Raw genomic sequence first — 23,960 nt, 5'->3', positions numbered from 1 at the left:
AAGAAGAGCTTGAGGCCTTAACTGATTTAGGGAGCAGGGACAAAGTCCTCTTGTACCAAACCCATTTGATTCAAGGCTCACTGGAGTGACCAACTGCCTAATGCTGATCCCAGGGCATCACATGGTACCACGGCTCTAATTAAAGAGGATTAATGAAGGGAACAGTGCAAAGCTTTGCTGTGCTTTGCTGGAGGGGAAACAGCGAGATGCATCCTGTCATGTCGCTGCTGAAATGACAAATTGCCCATGTGAACACCCACAAGAGGAGAATATCTGTGAAGGCTTGGCTGCATCCCTTCCCCCAGGATTCATTAGCATTTACAGGGATGAACAGGGACAAGGGGGATGCTAGGCAGGTACCAGCCCCACAACTTTGATTTGCTCCTGACAGTAACAGTGATGAGCAACACTCGTGGCTCAGTGTTTTCATTCATAGAAATCATAGAATAACTCAAGTTAGAGAGGACCCATAAGGATCAGCAAGTCCAACTCCATTCCATTCTCATCTAAGGAAGCATATCCTGGGAGTTTTCATCAGGGTTTGTCCATGGTGTATGCTGTGAACCACCATCTCATTTCAGATCGGGGACAATCAGATGAAAAAGTCTCTTAAAATTAAGGGAATTACTTGCTACACAGGCACCTTCTCAAATTGACAAGTTTGTGAGAGTTACAATGGAAGAGCTCTGCCTGTGTTTAGGTGAACACATTTATTTTATTTATCACTCTGACTCTTGCTATCAGCTCAAAAATAACTACTTGAAACGTTATCTGCAGCACATGCCTTATCTTACAGATCCTGCTGTACTTCATAAAGAAAATATATATAAATTACCCCTCTGATATATGTCCAGCTTTATGATTTGACTCCAAAGGTATTTCAGAATCCTGGGTTACCATTAAAAGTGAAGGTGAAACTCTATAACAAACCAAAACATCAGTGGAAGTTTCATCATCATGGCTAGGCTTTGCGAACGAAGATTTGGGAAGGGCTCTACCCACTATTCTTGCAAGCGCGAGTGGAAGTTTAATTTGGCAAAAATAACACGAACTCGAATTATGGTTTTCAGCTGGGCTCCAGAACTAAGTAATAGAATAAACAATCAAAATTCAAAGTGTGATGCTCTGTTTCCTTGTGTTTTCATTAAATCAGGAATAATTGTGACCAATTGAAAGAGTCTGAGACGGCAAGTCTGCCTTACTGTGCCAGGTCAATTTGGGGGCTGGTATGTGCAATACCTGGAGCATCACATGGCACTGATGCTCCTCCAGAGGAGGCCACCAGGTTGGTTAGAGGGGTGAAGCACCTCTCCTGTGAGGAAAGGCTGAGAGAATTGGGATTGTTCAGCCTGGAAAAGAGAGAGCTTTGGGGTGATCTGATTGAAGCCTTTCAGTACCTGAGGGGAGGCGACAAGAAAGATTGAGAGACACAATTTTTTAAAAGAACATGGAATGACAGAACAAGGAGGAATGGGTTAAAACTGAAAGAGAGTAGGTTTAGATTAGATATTAGGGGAAAAAAAATTACTGTGAGGGTGGTGAGGGACTGGCACAAGTTGCCCAGAGAAGCTGTGGCTGCCCCATCCCTGAAAGTGTCCAAGGCCAGGTTGGACAGGGCTTGGAGCAACCTGGGATAGTTCCACCCCATGGCAGGGGGATTGAACAAGATGACTTTTAAGGCCCCTTCCAACTCAAACCATTCCATGATTCTATGATTCGACGATTTTACAGGTGATATACAGAGTAGGGGAGGTAACAGCACTCCCCTCCACACAGGAGTGAAAGGGGTTAAATGCCTTTAAATTTTACGGTGAATATAACATTGTTTATTTAAACCCTGAAAACAAATAAGATGGGCCTTAGAAAGGTCATTAAATATTACTTTTTGTCTCCACCATGGTGAAGGAAGGGTTAACATATTTCCAAACACATTTTTTTTCATGGGAAAATACCACTGCTGTCCCCATTTAATCATGTGATAAATGCAGCCATCAAAGTGGGTTTAGAAGAATAGAATTTCCTTCATTTCAATAATCCATCTCCACAGGAGGGGTTTAAATGTATTAAATAACACTGCATTCACTTTGGAGCAAGGTGACACACTCAGGAAGGTTTCACATTTGTTACTCCAGTTGCTGCATGATCTTTGCCAGGGTAAAAGTCAACTTGGACTCTTGCAATGCAGCTCCTCGAAGGTGGGGTTGAAGGAGGGGAGGTGGAAGGGGTCCTATGAACATCCCCCTCACAATCAGCACAAACCACTTCCAGAAACACTCACTACATCCTTATGCTTCTGGAAAAAAAAAAGGAATTTACAGAGGAGACAAGCCCAGAGAGTGAACAAAATTCAAGCTTTTTATTCACTTTTTATAATTATAGTACTGCCATCACAGCCACACACGTCCTGCAGACCCAGCCTACATTTCATCAACTCTGGGATCTTGGCCTGTGTTTGCTCTCCTCTTATACTGCTGTCAGCACAGCTCTGACAGTGCTGCCAGAGGTGACCCTCACTGCCCAGAAAAGCTGCATGCAAGGACAAAGCTCTCCCAGCAAGGTGAGTGTCCATCCAACTGGCCACAATTGTCACTGTATTTGTATTTAATTTTGGGGTTTATTTTTATTTATTTATATTGACGGAGATGTAGATATCTACAGAGATACATACATATTTATAGACATTCAAATCTGTGCCAGCGGTGCTGACTGGAAGCATGAACTGCCCACACTCACTGTGTAAAAAGCAGCACCCAGGAGATAAGAGGATTCTGAACTCATTGAGACAAAGTCTGGATCTCGTGCAACAGGCGAAAAATCCATTTCCCATCCTTACATGTGCAGAGATCCCCTCCAAGAATGACCCTGATTTGGCATGAAGGCATGTGTATTTTCAATATCCTTTAAATTTAGCAGCTGGCAGTACCTAAAGGGGGCCTTACAGAAAGGCTGGAAAGGGATTTTTGCAAGGGCATGGAGGGATAGGACAAGGGGGAATGGCTTTAAGCTGAAGGAGGCTAGATTTAGGTGAGATATTTGGAAAGAATTCTCCCTGTGAGGGTGGTGAGGCCCTGGCACAGAGAAGCTGTGGATGTCCCATCCCTGGAAGTGTCCAAGGACAGGCTGGATGGGGCTCTGAGCAACCTGGTCTAGTAGAAGGTGACCCTGCCCATGGTAGGGGGTTGGAACTGGATGATTTTTGAGGCCCCTTCCAAAGCAAACCATCCTATGACTCCACGAGACAGGAGCACAGCAACTACCCAGGCAGACACTGCAAGCAGCGGGGAAAAGTATTTGCTGCCTCCAGCTATGGAAGAACAACAATGTGGGCACCAACTGAGCTGTCTGTCCCAGCCCCTGGGCACAGTCAGGATGTGCTCTCTGTGAAGGTGCTCGCTCCTGTTAGCACGGAGTGTTCAGGGCAGTGTTTGATCCCGTGGCCTCAAACGCCTCCACACGACCCCAGTGCCACCATTTCCCACACACACACACCCCCTCAGGGTGAGAGGAAGCGTCTCCCAGGATGTGGGAGTACAAAAGCAAGTGGTGGCAGGGCTGGATGGTCGGACTGTCTCATTCCAGACAAAACAATCCTTTGGAGTGTGCGAGGGCTCCGGCAGTGACTCAGAGCTGGGGTAGAGCAGAGAGGCTTCAGAGCTGCTGTGGAGGAGGCTCCAGACAAAAGAAACCCTTCCCTCCCTTCATCCTCTGCCCACACAAAAACCTCTGTCCTTTCTCACTCAAACTAATGGGAAAATCAATTTAAAAAAAAAAAAAAAAAGAAAAACCCACAGGGAAACAACCAAACTTAAAAACAAAACAAAACAAAACAACCCAAAAACTTAACTAACCCAAAACCCAGGGAATGAACAGTGAGTCCTTTGCTTGAGTGCTGGTAGAGGCAGCTGCAGTTTCTGGTTTCATCAGCAGACACAGGTAAGAAAAGCAGGCTGATCCCGTGACAGGGGATTGCTGAGGAAAATCCACAATGCTCAAGTTGTTTGGGCAATTTAGGAATTCCCCCCAAACCTTTATATAGATTTGGTCTTTTCTTCTTTTTTAGAATGAGGAGACTGGAATGTTTTTGGAAGCTCACTCCTCTAGCCTTTGCTAATTATGTCCTTTAAAGATATAGTGAAGCCCTGAGCATTCCTGATGTCCCATCAAACCTGTGCACCAGCATGCTGCACCAGGAATACTGGTGTTTTCCCAAGGTCTGCAGTGCAGGTTTTATCGCCCTCAAGGATGGAGGGTTCTTTATTTTATCTTTTACAGTTGCAAAATGCTGCATCCCTGACAAAAAGGGAGTTTAATGGTTAGTTAGTGAAGTTCTGTGCCTACAAAGCCCACTGGAATTTTTTTTCAAAATCGTGGGCATGCTGAGGAGAAAAGACTTTCCCTTCTCAGACACAGTTGAAAGCAGTGCAAGAACAGTACTTTGGGACATTCAGAATAGATTCCACCTCCCTTGAGAATATAAGGAACAAATAAAAAAATTAGGCGTGAGTCTATTTCCATCCACTTAAGAAATCCCTTTGTTAGAATCCATTTCTCTACCGCCAAACAGGCAGAAAAAGAAAATATTTAAATTTTCTTAAGAAAATTGCTTTAAATGACTGCCTTAAAAAAAAAAATTAAAAATCAAAAACCAAACAAAAGCCCACACTTCAGTAAAGTCAAGAAAAAAATAACTGTGTGATTTAAATGCTTGGTATTGACAGCCTTGGGAACAGGGGAGTGGGCTGATTACAATATGGCTTTTAATGGATGCACAGTCATTTAAAACAAAGTTGACATTATTGAAATAACACTTTTTACAGGAGGAGCTGCATCCCAAACGACCTTGAGAAGACACAGCAATTACTACCACACATGCAAGATAAATTATCACCAAAGCCAAGGCTTGATTTCCTGAGATAGAGCAGCCAGTCTGGAGCATTTAGAACTGGGATGAGCTCTAAGATAAGATGTTGGAGTCAATAAGATAAATGTGTAAATAAAAAGCTCCATTTGTCGGGGCAAAAGCTGTATTTTGATTGTGAGAAATTAAATTTTGCATTTCAGGAAAATACAGAGCACAACCTCCTGCAAATTTTGAAGCCAGTTTCAAACATCTTTGGACTTCCAGCATGAGGAGAACCTACTGCATCACAAACTCATAGTTAATTATTCAAAATAGCCTGGTGGTGTTTGCTGAGCCTGTGAGATCCTCAGGGTGGCACAATGTAGTAGCTGAGCTTATACAGCTTCTACCATCTTAAGGACCTGGTAAAAATAGAAACCCAAATAACTACAGTCATTCCACACACACATACATATGTGCAGTTTATGCAGATATTATTGCCAAAAAATTATTCTCCCATAAAGGCACAAGGATTGGATCTTGCTGCCCCCAAAATGAGAATTTTACTCTAATCACACAAAAAAGAACAACTTCATAAACACAGGAAGGAAGAGAGAAAGGATGCTTCCTGCGAGAAGGAAGTCCACTTAAAGCAAGAATAAATTGATGCAGTCAGGAGAAAAAAAGCTTGTATATGCAAATAGAGGTTTATTACCCATCTTTGTGCTCCTAAGAAACATAATTTAGTGACCTCTGAGAGATGGGTCAAGTAGGCTTATGGAATAGGAAACAAAGGCATCTTTATGGCAACTGCCATGTTCCACAGCAGTAATTATCCTTCCTTCTCCCCATGAGCAGCAGGAAATGAAGAGAGATGCCATTACACTATGACAATTACTGTAATTTTAATTTCTAAATATTGCCAGCAAAAGTTTCCTCCAGGAAAAAAAAAAAAAGTCTACTCAGATTTTTGATGTGGTTTTTATTTTAAAACTCATTCCCCAGCTCAAACAGAGGCTGTGCTTCCCCTTCTCCCACTCCCTTGGGGGAACAACCCACAAAGTCTATATGGTGAGAAAGACCACTTTGCTCCTCTTTAGCTGAGAAGATAGAATTTCATGGAATCACAGAATGGTTTGGGTTGGAAGGGATCTGAAAGATCATTTAATTCCAACCCCTTGCCAAGGGCAGGGACACCTTCCAGTAGACCAGGTTGCTCGGATGACTAAGATGGTTCAGTGTGGTCAGTGAGGATCCAGGAAGGATGAAGGTGGCCCAAAGACATGTCACAGATGCCTTAAAGGATGAAGAAACTCAGCCATCCCTGCCAGGAACTACCAGAGATGAATCCTTGGGAGCCTTCAGCTCCTCAGCCTTGTCTGCTCCTGAGTTTAATATCTGGAACTAGAATTTATTCAACCATGGGCACGTAACAGGTTCTTTCTATCGGAAGCACATGATGTTGGATGCACAGTAATTATAAAGAATTAAAATAAGAATTAAAAATAAGGATTCTTTTCATCTCCTGTGCTCAGAGACATTATTGGCTGTTGTGGGTTTTCCTCAGGCTATCATTTATCATTTTAATATTATGGATAATCTATTCTGTGCTATTAAAGCATTATCATATTATATTCTATCCAATTGTTGCACTGTGAGATGGATTTCACCCAAGAAATGGATTTCACCTGTGTCTGCTCAGGTGTTCAGCCTCTCCTAGCCCTGACCACACCAGCCCAGGCTCCAGGGGACACGTGAAATATTCCCTCTCCTACAGTGGGCTCTGCCTGGAAGGAGGAACAATTGGTTTTCACCACGGTGTGTTCAGAAGTGGGATTTGAAGCCCATCTGCTCCACACACAGTCAGGAAGCAGAGGTGACCATATCACCAAACACTATCTCTGTTTGCTGCACCAGCAATTTCCCTAAATTGAAAACTCCTTTCCAGGATTCCCCTGGGCACTCTCTTAATGAGCCTTCTGAGGTCTCATTTTGGCCAGTGGGTGAATATTTAAAATTACTTTCACAGATTCAAGGGAAGGGACTTTTTTTATTTTTTAATAGTTGCCACAAGGCACGTTCAACGATGATCATTTAGTGTAGTAAAAAATTGTGTCTTTCAATATATGCACCCACAGAACTACATTGATTTGTCTATAAACAAGCACATTCCGACAAACACATATTTGATTAAGAATTTATATAACTTCAGGCTTCAAGGAATTTTGGATCAATGCTTTTATTTTGCTTTTATAAACAAATAAACTCAATTAAAGAGTACTTACAGCAAAACACAATGGGCAGGAAACTAATTCTCCCAAAGCTTCACTTGGCAATTTTTACCTGTTATGTGGGTCTAGAGAATCAATTACTCCCTAAACGGAAATTATTAGGGTTTGTGTTACCAAACATCTTATCTTTCCCACTCACCAATGGAAGAGGGGAACTACAGGGACATGCATCTAGAAAAACAAGCATTCTTCAGGCCTATTACAACTTGCTGTAATAAATTAAAGCATAAATAAAATAGAACAAAGCCCTGCAAGCAAACAGTGTTTGAATCAAGACTGGGTCTGCACCGAGTCACTCTGTGGTTTCACAGGACCCATAAATCAGGTCTCCTGAACATATGTAGAATTTTGCATTACTGCCCTAATACATGCACATAGTGGTCAGGCTCCAGTTCCTGTGGGAACTATAATTTTGCATGTCCTGATCAAGCTGCAGCTGGGAAAATAATAAGTAAAAACCAACCACTGTGATGCCTTCAGCAGGTTTTGTACTTTTAATTTCTCTCTTTTTCGTGCTTGAAGGAGGAAGAAGAAAAGATGTGAAGCTGCAAAAGTATAAGGAAGGTGAAGCGGATGTGACTGAATTTTCATCCTTTTCAAGCAGTTTGCATGAAGACTCTTGAGTCCCCAGCCCAAGCAAGTGTCAGTGCACAGAAAGTCTGTGCTCTTGAGCGTGATCCAGCCTATTTCTGAGTCAGAACCATCCCACCAAGGGCAAAATACAACCTCCTTTTCCACAATCCACCGAAACTCGAGCCACAAGAAGAAACAACCTGCAGCTGATCCAACCCAATCTCTGCTGATGCTGCCTGTCCCACACCAGATTGGCACTGCTACAGTCCCCCAGTGGTTGCATTATTACCTGTTTTAATGCAAAGGGGGTTGTCTGTCCTTCCTCCAGCCTTCCTTTTCTTCCAACCACACCATTACTTGCCTCAAGATTTGAGTATTTTTGTCTGACATCCTATTTTTTCCCTCTAATAAAACTCCATTCCTTTCCAGAGGTTATTTTTTGAGTCGTCAACCATCGTCAATACACCAAAAAAGTTGATTTCATCCAGGCTTGCTCCAGGTGCACTAATTAGCACTCTTCATCCTATTTACACTTGTTAATGGCCAGCAGTGTCCCAAATCCTATGGAATAGCCATGGCCATGAAGCCACATGGTAGTCCAGGTAAGATCAGAGCTGTTCCCTCCTCTGCAATCCACTCCACCGACAACAGTCTAACAAAGTTAGTTAAAAGCCTGAGAAACGATGCAATAAAGCATGAAAACAAATCACAGCTAATTTGCACAAAATGACCCCCCTTATCTCTGAGCTCAACCATCAAACCCAATAAATATTTGCTGTATGTTGGATTGGACCACAGTTAAAAGACGTGATGTTTGTGACCATGTTTATCACAGATCAGCAGCTGGTGGGCAAAAATAAGCTGTATAATTTTTATAAACTCGCAGCTGAATAGTGACATCTGTGCACAATCACTCCAAAGGTGGTGGTGGGAACTCCCAAACAGGATAAACGAATTCATCAGTCCTTTGGGGCCTTAGTTTCATTTCACTGCCACCTAAAACCAACTACACAACAATGAACTCCAAGGTAGAAATGTAATTGCTTGAAATCTCGTTAATTTTAAACTTTTGGTCCAAGGCAGAATTCTAATTGCCTGAAATCTAGTTAATATTAAAGTTTTGGTCCAAGGCAGAATTGTAATTGCTCGAAATGTAGTTAATATTAAAGTTTTTGTCCATTGACTTGCTTTAATGTCGGGATCTTTGGTGGTATCATTCTACCCTTCTTTACAGAGACGCACCAATGTTACAAAGTACAACTATTTCTTATACACATTAAGGAGGTTATAGAAAACCAGGTGGCACAGCAAGGTAAAGAATGAAAATCCATCAGGAAAGCAGAAAATCTGCTGACTGTGCTTTAAAAGAGTATCAAGAATATCAGAAATAATCACTGAAATTAGGCAGAGAATTCTGCTTTTTACTGGCATGAGATCAGTTACAAATACCTACAACTTTTTAACATGTAGGATTTGAGAGACCAACCTAATTCCTGTTGGATTCTTACTGCAGCCAACTGATCTCCTGACATCAAACCTCTCTTGGAAATCTGTGGTGATTTCTTGCACACACACCCCATTTATATATATAATATTTTGCATGACTGTTTGTGAAAGGGAACACACACATGTATATATTTACATATATATTTAAACATACATCTCTTCATATATTTATATCTATACGTCTATATTTATATCTTTATATTCTTAAAATTTGTATATGTTCACAGGTACCCATGTATTTAATTATATTTTATACATACATACACTTGCATGTATGAAAATAAACATATACACCATATATGCAGTAACCACAGTATGTATGGATGTGGATATAAAAATCAGAACATATATGTATATATTCTGATTCCATACAGTATTTATTCATTGAAGAAGTTCCTAATATGAATAAAAAGAGAATAAAAAGGCTCTATTTGCATATGTATATAATAGTTAACCACACTGTAGACAAGAAAGCAGAATACATGATCCGTCTTAAAACTGGGGACAGGTTTGATAAAAATTCCTCTCGATCCCTGCTATGAAATTGTACTTGGAATGCGATTTCCAAGTGAAAGAGGACACAGGACTGCTTTTTGATAAATTTCAGTGTAGAAAAAACTGTCATCAAGAATGGAAAAACAGCCCCACAAGAACAGAAAAGCAGGGAATAATTAAACAGGTCTTATATAAGTCTTTTTTTCCTGAGTCCTGTATCCTCCACCTCCAAAGACGTCACACATGCCTGTTGGAAAAACACCTCGCTGGCTTCAGTGTAGGCAGTGGAGGAGCACCAAGCTCTTCAGTAACATTAGTGGTGGTAGAAAATAGCCTTTTTTTAGCACTGTACTTATTGTCAAACACAAAGACACATGAACTTACCTGTTTGGTGCTTCTCTGCCCAGTGGGAAGCAAAGCTTTGGATTTCTCTGCTATTTTCTGTTAAAAGGAAAAGGAAAAATAAATAAAAAAAAAAGAGGGAAAATGGCTGAGAAAACAGTCCAAATATTTAGGGAAGGAGTCATATAAAGCTATTTCTTCTACTTTTTAAAGAAAAGGACATAGAGAAAGCTCCTACTATTTAGAAAAAGAGAGGGAGTATAACAGCACTGGAAAGCTCGGTCTTACAGGCATTAAAAGCCTTCAAAGCTTCCAGGATGACAAGGTTATCAAAACTGAATCAGGCATTTAAGGAATGACAGCCAGGACGTGGATAAGTAGCAATTTCCCACTCAGATTGGTTTCCTGACGCAACAGGGCATTCACAAACTGCACTGGTTAATTTTGGCACCTCTGAATCGATGACAGTTTTTAAAATAAAAGAAATCAAACCTGTATGTGCAGTTCTGATGGATTGTACTCATGAGCATTAGGAAAAAAAGGCATTAAAAAGTGTGTGTGTATACGGGGGTGGAGCTCTTTACCCAAATCATTCCAACTTCTCATTTAACAGAAAAAATAATTTCTTTAAAGACCCCACACTTAGTTTCTTGAATAGGACAGAGAAATAATTTAAAATGTGACACAACACTAGAGATAATGCATTGCTATTATGCAATACAAGTGCAATTTTATGTACATCTTTTTGTTTATTTGTTTATTTTTAAGGCATAGGCAGCAAGTGTTGGCAAATCCATCAGCACAGAGGTTTTTAAATAAAGATCCATTATTAAGTGCGTATTGATACATGTTGTCAGCCAAATTTCATTACATCTGTAGAAACGCAATATATCCTTCCCATGTGCTGCAGCCACGGATCAAACTCACTAAAGCGAAATAAGAAAGGAACCAGAGTTTGTCCAGGTTGTGTTTTTTGATTAATCCAGATATATCTGCAAACTTGCTGCTGCCGGAGAGAGGAGCAGTTTGAGGATGCTAAATTTAAGTCATTACTACAGTGTTTAAAAGCAAAGCAAATCTGCTCATCAGTGGAGCCTCCCCAGGGTAAACAGGGTGAGCAAGAAGCAAATGAAGGAGCTGGAGTTCAGGCTCTGTTTGTTTTATTAAACAGCTTGATCTTGGTGACAGATCCAAACCACAAGACGTGCTCAGAAACTTTCTGGCAAAGCCATATAGCACAGCAGAGCCAGAAGGGGAGGGGGGGGTGGAATATTTAAATTATAAAAGCTGCTTGCACATTTTCTAGGAGCAGAAAAGGTGAAAAGGGCATTGTGCAATCAATTCACACCAAAATAACATCAAGGCTAAGCCAGATGAAGCACTGAAGGTCCTACCAGACACACAGATGGCAAAACCACGCTTTTTCTTCTTTTCAGCTGCTGCTGAGTTGTTCTGCAGTCCCATGTGTGTGAATACTCCAAAGCAATGATACATCCCCCTGCACTTGGCATTGGTGAGGCACCTTCAATCCTGGGTTCAGGTTTGGGCCCCTCATGACAAGAAGACATTGAGGGGCTGGAGCATGTCCAGAGAAGGGCAACAGAGCTGGGGAAGGGTCTGGAGCTCAAGTGACAAGCAGCTGAGGGAGATGGGGGTGTTTTGCTTGGAGAAAAGGACCCTCAGGGGGGACCTTACTGCTCTCTACAACTCCCTGAAAGGTGCTTGTAGTGAGGTGGGAATTGGTCTCTTTCCTCAAGTAACAAGATGAGAGGAAATGCTCTCAAGTTGTGCCAGGGGAGGTCTAGATTGGATATTAGGAAGCGTTTTGTAAGTGAAAAGGTTGTAAAGCTTTGGAACAGGCTGCCCAGGGAAGTGGTTGAGACACCATCCCTGGAAGTATTCAATAAATGTGAGGATATGGCCCTTGTGGTTTAGGGGGGGCTGGGTTGGTGGTTGGACTTGATGATCTTAAAAGTCTTTTCCATGATTTCTTGACCGACAGAGTAAGAAAAGAGAGTGGAAACCACATGTAACTAGCCCTGTGGAGATGCTCCAGGCTCCCAGGAGTCATGCTCACTCACACTTAACACATTCCCAAACTCACAGATGGAAGAGTGGAAGCAAGAGTGACCCTCACCTTCTGCACAGCTCCGTATCTCTGGATGGCATCCGACAGCTGGTTCTTCAGCCTGTCCAGCTGGAGCCTCTCTTGCTGTTTTGGGGGAAGAGAAGGCTGGTTAGCAGGTCTGTGGAGATAAATAAAGTAGTAGAGTGCCTCTGAAACCCTGGAAAATTGTCCTGGGGGGAGACATCATATAAACAAGGTGGGCACAGATAGTATCCTAAAAAATTTCACTGGGGCTGCCAGGATGTAACAAGAATTTATTTCTAGGAAGCGAGCATGTGATTCTTTGGTCTTTCAGGCCAAAGCACTTAAAAATAATGCCACTTTCATATTCAATATAGCACTGGAGAAAATAACCCAAGGGATCTTCCCATAAAAATCCTTTATTTGGATGATCATGACCTCATTTGATGGCAATGGGAGACTTACTGGAATTGAGAGGTCCATCAGCCACAACGTTCCTTCTGCCTGGCCTAGCACCTGATTGTCAGAAACCAACTTATCTTCATGTTTTCCAAAAAGCCCAAATGTCACCACATTTCTGTTTGGAGTTTGCTCCAGCAAGATTCCAATCTGTGTTTTAAACCAAAGTGTTCTTGGAAGGAAGACCCCAGTCAGCCTGATGTAACTATCCAACGTGAGTTAAAATCTCTGCTCTCACATGGAGTGACCAAACCCAAACAGTGTCAGGCAGTGGAAATTCTCCTGGAACTATTCTACCCCCTGGATCTCAGATTTCACATGTGCAGGAGTTCATATATCCAGGTTTTACAGAGGGGAATGAACTGCAAGGAAGTGGGAAGTCACCTTAAAATACAAGTAGCAAACAAAGCACAACCTACGCTAAAGCTACTGAGCAGAAATGTTCAGTTTACAGCCATTTCAGAATTCAGAATTGTTCAGTCTACAGACATTTCAGCTGTTCCAGAAAACTGCCTAAGAATACAAAAGCACATTTTATAAAGGATGGGATAAACAACTTTGATTTTTAATGGCAGCATTTCCGCACACAGAAGAATATCCCAGTTTTACAGTTCTTCATCTAAAGATTTAAAACCATTTTTAGAGCAGGGCAAGTATCATTATTGCCACTCTATAGACAAAGATCCATAAACCTTATGTTTGTTACACATGGAAAATAAGATAAAACTGCCACCCTGGTGAGTTGATCTCATGTTCCAGCATCCATCTTACCAAAAAAAATGGAATTCCTGACAGGCCTGTCTATTTACATCCTTGGAGGTTATTTTGGAATGAAGCCCTAAAATAGCCATGTGCTATTTTACATCAATCTCCTGCCTTGTATCCCACTGATCCACTTAGAGTAGCATCTTTGCTCCTGAAATACTCTCAATTTGCTCAGTTGGGCATCCTGACTCCAATAGCTCCAGCAGCACTTGGAGCTTCATTGGAAATTAGAGAAACTCCCACAGTACACGTTGTTGGCAGTGCAGGGCTAGTGGAAAATAGGGAAGAAAGGGAAAAAATACATTTTTTTGTCTGTGTGTGCATGCAAAGCAATCCACAGAAAGACGGATTGGTAAGGACTAATAAAGCTCTAAATTAATGGAAGGCTTTTCCTGCTGTGAGTAATTTTATGGCAGAAAAGTTTGCAGTCTTACCCGTATTCCCAAGAGGGACCTACTGACCAGCAGCCAATATCCACCAGAACTATTTATTTTGTGTAAGGGATGAGAGCTACAGGCTTTATATCAAAATTTGTAGGTTTAATTACTTAAACTGCACAGTGTTAGAAAAGAAGAGCTAAAAAAAATAAAATCTGTTAAATTAATTGACCAGGGAGCAAAAAAATTATTATGCAATGCAATAGAGAGCAGCAAGTTTATTTCTTATATTACTAAAATTGTTTGTGTATCTATTTCCTTCAGCTCTTAAATATTTTCCCTTTAATTTAGTAATTTCTCTCCCCATGACAGTAAAAACTATTCTCCTGAGAGTCCCCAGTGGACACTGCATGGGCTTCAAGGGCAAATAATGACATTCTTGTGCGGCACTATAATTGGGTTTAATGTAACCTTGCCTGATTCCCCTTTTGACTCAATTTATGTCAGAAAATGGAGCCAGGAGATCAGCACAAAAAGAGCACAAAAAAAGCCCAGATGCCCACATTTCCGAGACAGCATCTTCTGTTTCATCAAGCTCAGATGGAATTATGCAAGAAAAGGAAAAAAATAGTGCTTGTAGTCCATCACTAATAAAAGTAACATGTTAAAAACTATCCTGGTATTAAGGCTGATGCCTGCACAAGTCTGATGTCAACATATGGAAACAGTCATTCCAGGCTTCTCTCCTCATCCTCTGGAGTGGACCATCACCCATTCATTTTTTTTTTTTTTCAGGTGGGCTGGATTGCACAGGGTCCTCCACATGTTACAAAGGTAGCCTGGGGTGATTCAACCTTTAAATCCTTATCTCATCTGCAAGTGCCATAAATCCAGGCTATAAAACCCACTTTGGACAGAGATGAGTGGTGTGTTTAGAGCAGGATTATTGCTTGGTGGAAGGGCAGTGAGTACAGAGCTGGAGTAACACGGGACTTTGGAAAATGGCAGGAAGTGAGTGAGGACAAAACATCAATTCAGGAAAGTTCCTGACTTAGAAATCATATGGATGCTGGAAGCAAGAAGATAACAGAAAACCGCCAGGTAGAATCAAGTAGAATTGTCCTTATTGTCATTTCAGTTGCCGAATCATCTTTTATGTGGGTCAAACTTCTCTACCCTCACATCAGTTGGAGTTTGGTCCCACAGTATGTTTCTGTTCTTCCCCACGATTCAAACCACAGGTCAAATTCAGCAGGAATATCTGGAGTGTAATGGGTTTTGTAGGAAGGTCGGAAACCTGTTTGTCTAATCTTTGTGTTGGAGACCAGGGGATGGGGATCATTCACACCCTGTGACAATGCTGTTCATAGGAGTTGAACCCACTGATGACATCCCAGTCTCTCCATATAACAGAGGGATTCTGTGGGGTAAATTGCAACTCAAAGTCCTGCTCTGATCTGGCCACATCCTGTATTTATTTGTCCCCAAAGCTGCCTTTTTACCAGCACACAGCCCTCAGTGAATGTCATATCCAGATGTATTCCATGGCTTTGGCCTTTCCAGATACTTCAATGCAATTCCAAACTCATCAGTCCCCAGTGCACCCACTGCACAACTGAGTCTTTAGCCAGTGCTGAATTTATGTGGAGCCAGATGGTTTCTGTGTATTTTCACCCAAACTGAGTGAGACTCTGAGATAAATGTGAACCGGCCAAGGCTTTGTTGCTGAGTTCTCAATTTCCAATTCCACATGATGCGGTTTTGGGAGAAGAACTGGTTTCTGCAGCTGTTTTCCTCTGGGTCATTTATAAGTGAAAACTACATTTACCGTGTCACAGGAAAGGAAGTTATAACAAGCCATGGAGCTCAACAGCCTTAAAACACCCACTACCACTTCTTTTTTTATTACTCCTCCTTCCATAAGACCCATCACCCTCCCCCAACATCACCTGGATTGGCACATACCCTGGATGAGCCTCTGACAATCTCAGACAGCTGCTTGATGGCTTTGGTGCTGGTGGTGATGGTTTTATTAGTCTCCTGCTGGGTCGCATGCCTGCAGAAGGGAAGAGATGATGGGAATTGCAATTGAAATTAATTGCATAATGAGACACTTAGAGACATTTATCAACCTGCAGAGCAATTGAGACAACACAACACACAGCACATGGAGGCACAGGAGGGCTGCAAGAGTCCTGGGTCTTGACAATGGAAGACAGAAGGAAATACTGGGAAGGAGCTGCCTGAAATATTCTTCCTGTGGTCAGCACAGAGGCAGTGGCTGTGGACCTGCAGGGTCAGTGGGGGTGATAAAGTGAAAATAAGGGGTGGACAGGTAAGGAGGCCATCACAGATGGTTGGTATCGCAACAGAAATTGCCAAAAGAAGGGTTTTATAGCAAAAAGAGACGGGACAGTCAATTACCTGATGGCTGGCCCAGGAAAATATTGTACTCAGAAGAGATTTTTGAGTTTGAGCCGGACAAATTTACTTACAGTGATCATCTATATGATAATGGCAGAGTATTCGAGGAAAGCACTTTACCTGACTGCTTTACAGCACTGCAACAGGCAGGCAGGGAGCCAAACCAGACCCCTTTCATGGTTGTCCCTCTCCTTTACACCCCCAATTCCGGCACCATTATTTCTTGTAAGTACTCATTGTTGGTCTTGCTCTTTGGGACCACAAAAAACAGGGGCAAGAGACATCAGTTCTTCCCAAAGGTACTTATTTGCTCAGTCCAGTAGTTCTCAAGCTTTGTTAAGATCAACAGGGCACTTTCAGGCTCTGAGCTTCCCTAGAGGCACTTCACATCTTTTTAGTTAGAAAGGGGTGGTTTTCCATGAAGTTTCTTTCAAAAACTCGAGAAATACTTGAAAAAGACCTGGAGAGAATGCTGGTTTTTTTTCTCCTTTAGAGGATATATAGGAGCCACAGTTGTACTGAAAAGACTCATTTGTCAGTGGTTTGGTTTGGTTTCATTTGGGTTTTTTCAGGTTTGGTGGGATTTGGAGTGAATGGAAGTTCTTTGATTTAAAAAATGTCAGGATGACTATCTGTGGCCCCTCTGTCCTCAAGACCCATGGCCTGTCCTGACTCTTCAGCTCCCTTCTACTTCTCTGTCAGAACTGATGGACACCACCTCTTTCAACACTTATGTCAACTCTTTCAGTACCTCCTTTGAGGAGCAAGGCCAGTCCCTAAAGTCTTTATCAAACACAACCCTGACTAAAATTACATTGAGACCTCTCTTAAGGTCTCAGTACAAAGTTTGGCAGGTTTTTTTTCCCACTTCAGTGTTTTTCTGCAAACAGCTCAGTTGGGAAAGCTGTCTGGGATATTAGGATCATAGGATCGTCTGGGTTAGAAGGGACCTTAAAGATCATCTTGTTCCTATCCCCCACCATGGGCAGGGACACCTTTCACTATCCCAGCTTGCTCAGAGCCCCATCCAACCTGGCCTTGGACACTTCCAGGGATGGAGCATCCACAGCTTCTCTGGCCAACCTGTTCTAAGGCATCACCATCTTCATAGTAAATAAAACTGGACTCCTTTGACACCATACAGGAAAGAGAAATAATCCCATATCAAGACACAACTGGATCCAATGACTAGTTATTATCTCTGCTTAGTCAAATTAAGATACCATTTCTCTGCTCATTCATCAAAATGCCTTTCATTTATTCATGATCCCAGGACTCACTGCACTAGCTGAGCAACTACATCACTTTTAATTTGAGATGGAAGAGGTCATATCTAGCACAGACAGGTATTCCACACTGTCACTGCAGGAGAGGGAGCTGAGAATTGAATCCTGTCACATTGCTTACATTAAGGAGTGCACAGCCTGATCCCCAGTCTTTTCATCAAGTAAATCTTGCCACCAAGTGCATGAATTCCACAACCAGCAGATGATTCAAAAGTGAGATTTCCATACCTAATTCCTCTTAATGGAAGGCAAAATTCTGGAGTTGACATCTAGTCATTTTGATGACCTCATTAAATTATCTCCCCAAGAAGAACTGAGGGATTTATACACCAGTAATTCCCCATCCCCAAAGTAAAATGGCTTGTTAGGCTCATGCATCTGATCCTTCCCAATCTCTAAAGTTAAATAAACTCTTATTAATTTGCACTCTAATGGAAATTTTATGTTAGCTCTCTTATGTAATAAATCCACACCGTGCACAAACTTTACTCAGCTGCAAAATAACTGGGAGCAGGGGTACAAAAAAATAAAGGTTCTGCCTTCCTCTCTTAATTCAAGAGGCACTTTAACCAACAAGCTGGTGCTTGATTTTGGCACTTCCTACTATGTTGTCAGCACAATTAACTTCTTAATCTTCAGCCTCAGAGATAAGCTCAGGAATGAGACAATGATTATATTCAATTTACATTAAATGCTATTAAAATCTTCATTAAAAAAAACCCACAAAAACAAAACAAACCTTGAAACTCCACTCCCTGCAGCATTTTATTTTCATTTGTAATGGTAACAAGATATGTTATTATTGTTGTTATTATTAGTATTATTAGTATTATTATATGTCTTTATATTCCTCTCCCCATGGAAGTGTGAAAGTTAATTAAAGGGTTGTCTTTGATGAATAAAATTTGCTTCTCAAAAGAGTTCTCCACACAACAGGAAGTTAATACTCAGTCTGTGGAGTTACCAAGTACCTAAAATATAAACGTTGTAAAAGATTCACCTGCCTGAAAACAAGCACTCTAAGAGCAAAAACCGAAAGGGCGTCTCTTAGGAGGAGAAACAACTCTTGCTGAGCATTTCTGCATGCACAGAGATTGCAAAGACAATGCACTAAATAATACAGGAGAAGCCACAACGCTGCCCAAGAGGTGCCTGTGGTGGCTGTTTTCTGTACCAGAGGAGCACAGTCCACTGAATCCATAATCACTGAATCCATAATCACTGAATCCATAATCACTGAATCCATAATCCCCAGCTGCTCCCAGTTTGTTCCCTCAACGACCATATCTCTAATTTATTTATCCAGTTTGAAGGGGAGCACTGCAAAGAGGCAGATGCAGCGATCGCTGCTTCCCTTCCCCGCAGGGACAGAGGGAAGGAGCTCAACCACTGTCTGTGCTGCTTCTTTGAGACACTTGATGAATGGCCAAGTCAGCAAAAGATAATCAGACTCCAAATGCATCAGCAAAGACCAACAAGGGAAAGACTTCTCCCTGCCTCACTGTGCCTGCTGATCCTTACAATAATCCCAAAGAGCTTTGTTTTCTAGTTCCAGCAGGAAATGGCATTTCCACTCATAATACAAGATACGACTTATTTTACTTTCATCTGATCCCGAATGGGAGAGCAATAATAAGTTTTTTGCGTACAGATCAAAGATTCCTTTACTATACTGGTTTAAACATCATTAAATTCAACATCCTCTCTGGCACAGGGCATAGCAATGGAGTAGGTTTTTTGCATTTAAGAGCTAAGCGGTCAAGTAGGTTTGACTGGAGTTAAGCTCAGCATGATTCAACTTGTGTCTTTAACAGCTGCTGTAATGTTCACTGCAGTTTTGTTATCCAAAAAAGGTAAAAATTATAGTATGTGGAGCAGAGCACTGAGCTGCAAGATCTGTGGCTTAAGCAGAGGTAGTTTGAGTAGCTGCATTTACATTTATTCCATTGTTGTTGCAGGCATAAATACATAAGGGTGCATCACACATGCATAAGGAAATTGTTCCCACCACAAGACATCTCTTTCCTGTCCATCAGATGGATTTTAGGAAGGACTGGTGTCTGTGGGAACTGATAGGCCCCAGCAAACTATAAATACATGTAAATATAACTCCATGCATTGGTCACAGGGACAGCCATGAAGTAGCAATGGGTACTTAGTCCCTGAGAATCCTACTCCCCTCTCTCCACCTAATCAAGGTGCTTAAATTTAGAGCAAAGATAATGGAGGTCCCTTGTGGTCTGTGGAGAGGGGCATCTCCAAAGATGATGCAGAGAAGTCCACACTTCAGAAGTAACCCATCATTTCTGGATGTCTCCTACACAGCCAGGATGGTTCTAGGGCAGAATCAGAGAATCATAGAATATCCTGAGTTGGAAAGGACCCACAGGGATCATCCAAATCAGCTCCTGTCCCTGCACAGGACACCCCAAGAATCCCACCACACACTCGGGAGCGTTGTCCAAATGCTTCTTGAGCTCTGTCAGGCTTGGGGCTGTGCCCACTGCCCTGGGGAGCCTGTTCCAGTGTCCAACCACCCTCTGGGTGAAGAATCTCTTCCTAATATCCAACCTAAACCACCCTGAAACATCTTCATGCCATTCCATTGAGTCCTGTCACTGGTCACCAGAGAGAAGAGATCAGTGCCTGCCCCTCCTCTTCCCCTCGTGAGGAAGCTGTAAACGGCTGGGAGGTCTCACCTCAGAGCTAAGGGTATTTCCAGAAATGGATGATCCAGGCTGATGTGTTCAACAGTTGTATCAACAAACACTTATTTAAAGGCTGGAAACTTTTGCTGCATTAGATTACTGTCCTTTACTGCCCACAGACAGCCCCAAATCTCATTCTCAAGGACTACTCTGCTTCTGCATGATGAACTCAGTGGGCATTTCTCAACCCTAAGTATTTACTGCAGATGTAAACAAGGCCGAAAGATGAACTGGAAGGTAGGTCTATTTTACAGAATCACAGAATGGTTTGGGTTGAAAGCAACCTCAAAGACCATCCAGTTCCAACCCCATGCCATGGGCAGGGATGCCACCCACTAGATCAGGTTCCTCAGGGCCCCATCCAACCTGGCCTAAGTTGTTTCATTAAGTTTCATCAAGCCCTAAAGTACATTTACTATGTTGTTACAGTCACCAAAGGAAGAAAGGTTAAATCTACTTGTTCAGGTTCCAAAATGACTCTCACAGCCTTCCCTCCCACCCTTTCTGCTTAGAGACCTAACTGTGCATGTTGAGGAATAGTTTACAACAGGGCAAAATAAGAGCTCTAATTCTGATCTGTCAGCAAACCCCTTTGCATAGGTGTAAATCATCCAGCAGAGTAAAAGTCAGGAGAAAAACGGGCTGCTACTTCCAGGCTTCAAGCCCCACAATATTCTAAAATAAAAGTATCATGGATTTCCAATTTGCCTGTCACTTGAAAGTATTAGGAGAGGTGGTGCTATTTTTCTTACAGGAGCTTAGGGGATGGTCTGTGGTTGTGTGGGAAAAGAAGAGGAGGTATTTCAAATCCACCTGACAGTGGTGAAATACCATCTCTGGAGAGGAACGTGGCTATAGGTCTGCAGTTGTGTTCTTTGGTGGTTCTGCATTAAACCAGAAGATTTTTTGTCAGACAGCACCTCTCACAAATTTCATCCCAGAAATGCAAACCTTAGCAAAACGTTTCATGGCTTTTTCAATACCTGTCAGGCACCTGCTTTTATCATTGCTGCTTAAAATTAAATAATAATAAATAAAGAAGTAGTTATTACTGAGATAAGGAGAATTCTTGCTCCCCTGCAGAATTTGACCAGCTGTAGGCAGATGGTTACTCATTAACTTGCTACCAGAAATTCAGGTTTGCGTTTTTCAACTAAATTATCTCCAGAACAGTCTGTAAGACACCCCTCTTAACCCCTCACCACCTACAGATTAGTTCAGCATCACCCCAGACTCATCTGTCAAGTCATTGCTGACAGCTCAGCCCTCAAGAAGGACCCCATGGGAAGCAGCTTCACAACTTCCCTGCCATTAGTCACCTCTCAAGTTAGTTTTCCTCCTCCCACCCATACTATTCCCAAGTCAGTTTTAATTTTACAAGTTTCACTTTATTTCCTAATGAAAGAGCCCCTTGGATCCTTTGTAAAAGCCTTGCAAGCTATATTCACCTCCCTCTCTCTCATTATCCATAAGCCTCTTAGCTTAGGAGAGACAGAAATTAATTTGCCATAATTTCATTATGATGAACCCTGGTCCCTACTGATCATGATAGTGATTTTTTCCCCCCCTCCAGGTGCTGATTTATTTCTTTTTAACTGTTTATTTCTATTTAAACTGTTTATTTCTTTTTAACTACTCTTGCAACTCCTCTTGTGCAGAAGTAAGTCATCTCCCTGCACCAGACTCCTGCAAAAAGCAAACAGATCCCTCCCTTCCCATGCCCAGGACCTCGGCTGCCCTCCCTGAGCTCTTAATATTCACCAAAGTTTCCGGTATTGCCCCGATAATCCTTTTAGTGCCCGAAGATAAACGACATCAAACCGTGACTACTCTGATTGCTTTGCCTGTGCTTTCTAATTCTGTCGTGCCTTTCACATTCCTGCATTAAGGGGTGGACCAGGGCTTAACATCTGTCAGGGAAAGGCCACTGGGATGTTTTCCTGCAGCAATTCTCAGCCGGAGGTTCCTGCAGCAATAATAGAAAGCAAGTTAAGAGACGTACAACCTCCACATTGTTGTTAGCACGCCTTTCTCCCAGTAATTTACTGCAGTTCCTTGCAGTTCCTTGGATTGGAGCTGTCTTTCCAGGTTTTTCAGGGTTGCAACTAGATGATCTTTAGGACCCTTTCCAACCCAAACCATTCTAGGATTTTATGATTAAGTGGTTAAGCCCAGCTAAAGATTGCTGCATTTAGGACTCTGCAGCAGGAGTTAACATTGAGTTAACAGAGCCAGTCAACCTGAAGGGAGAACTGGGGGAACTACACACTCTGAGTCCTGCATGTACTTCAGAAACACAGAAAAAAAATATACACTGTACAAGTGTGTTAAAAACTAGTGGAAGGTGTCCCTGCCCGTGTCAGGGGGGTTGGAACCAAATGATCTTTAAGGCCCCTTCCAACCTAAACCATTCTATGATTCTGTGAGAAAACTGTCCCCCTTCCCTGAGAATTGCAGAGACATGGATGTTGCCTTAGTTTTACCCTCAAATCTATTTGTGTGTGGACTCCAATATATGCAAACCCCCTCTTATAACTTCCCTGTTGCAAAACACAGGCTGGAAGGAACAGACACAAAATGCAATAAAATATCAAATCTCAAGAACTTCATCCAGATAAAAATGCTGACTGACACATCTCTCATAATTTATACTCCTGTAGAGACTGTCTCACGTATTTCAGAGCAGAATCAGAAACACTGCTTTGAGGGAATAGAAATATGTAAGAAAGTGTCCTACACACACACACACACACACACACACACACACACACACACACACACATGTATGTAGGGAAGACAGGGACAAATGGACAGGAGATAAATGGCAGTGCAGATTAATTTAGCCTATTATCCTCCCCACACTCACTCTCTTGGTTTTAGCATTTAACATGCATTCAATACTCGATCTGGCACTGTGAAAAGCAAAGATGAAGGGCACTTTACTGAGGGGAATGAATGATCGATTGCTTCAGCTCTCCTTGAGAAACTACCATGAAACCCTCATTAATAAAGGAGCCAGCACTTGGTGGCTGAAAAGTTTTGGTGAACAGAGATGTAGAAAAAAAATTTTTTTAGGCTTTATTCTGATTTTAAAAGTTGCCTCTGCTGGTTCACGTTTTCTTGCCACCAGATCTTTTTTCAGTGGCAAGAGCGCACAGAGCAAACATCTGCAAAAAGGGAACAAATCACACCAATTTCTGAGGTGCAGGCATTTCCATTCCAGAAAATACATGTTTCATTAAAAAGAAAAAAAAAAAGCCAACATTGCTTAAACTCAGGCAATTTTAATTGAAAAATGAATCCATTTCACTCAAACGACTGTGAAGTGTTTTGTTATTTTGTGAAGTGAGCAAGAAATCAAAGGCAAACAAACAGCTCGAGACACTTTTCAGTTTGCTGGGGTTATTTGTGTATTTCTAGTTAGGGGCATTAAAGCACAAATGCTCCTGTGTGGATGCTTAAATTAAGCAATGTGCCTAAACCCAGTTCCTCGATCAGGATTTAAGTGAGAAGGAAAAGGCATTAGCAGCAATTGTAGCACTGAAATTGTCAGGGTGTAGCAAACAGGCTGTCTCATACAGCAATGAAAAATGCCCACTCTTGGACTAACAAGAAATCTAAAAGGAAAGGCAATGACCAAGCAATTCTTTTACAGAGCAAAACCAGGTGGTTTATCATCTCTGAGAAACTCAGCTTTAGGAATCAGCAGACAAACATCCAGGGCACTGCAGGAGTGCACAGGCACAATGGCCTCGTGTCAAGCCAGGGCAGGAATCAGGTGCTGTGGGTTTCAGAAGGAAGCAGG

The 23,960-nt window shown here is 42.0% G+C and overlaps 1 protein-coding gene across 4 annotated transcripts in view; it reads right to left on the bottom strand.

Moving 5' to 3' along the window:
- The window catches only part of TSNARE1 (t-SNARE domain containing 1), a 477,763-nt gene that overhangs the window by 247,480 nt on the left and 206,323 nt on the right, over nt 1-23,960 (bottom strand). For all 4 annotated transcript variants that reach the window (XM_027698547.1, XM_027698550.1, XM_027698548.1 and 1 more), the window contains 3 exons: nt 15,703-15,793; nt 12,185-12,259; nt 10,090-10,146 (listed from right to left, as the gene is read on the bottom strand). In XM_027698547.1, coding sequence (XP_027554348.1) covers nt 10,090-10,146; nt 12,185-12,259; nt 15,703-15,793 — 223 coding nt within the window. The remainder of the gene's footprint in view (nt 1-10,089; nt 10,147-12,184; nt 12,260-15,702; nt 15,794-23,960) is intronic.

This window comes from Neopelma chrysocephalum, unplaced genomic scaffold, assembly GCF_003984885.1.
Source record: "Neopelma chrysocephalum unplaced genomic scaffold, ASM398488v2 Primary Assembly neopelma1_129, whole genome shotgun sequence".
In the NCBI taxonomy this organism is placed as follows: Eukaryota; Metazoa; Chordata; class Aves; order Passeriformes; family Pipridae; genus Neopelma; species Neopelma chrysocephalum.
The sequence above is the reverse complement of the archived record's forward strand: the minus strand, read 5'-3'. Positions and strand labels throughout refer to the sequence as shown.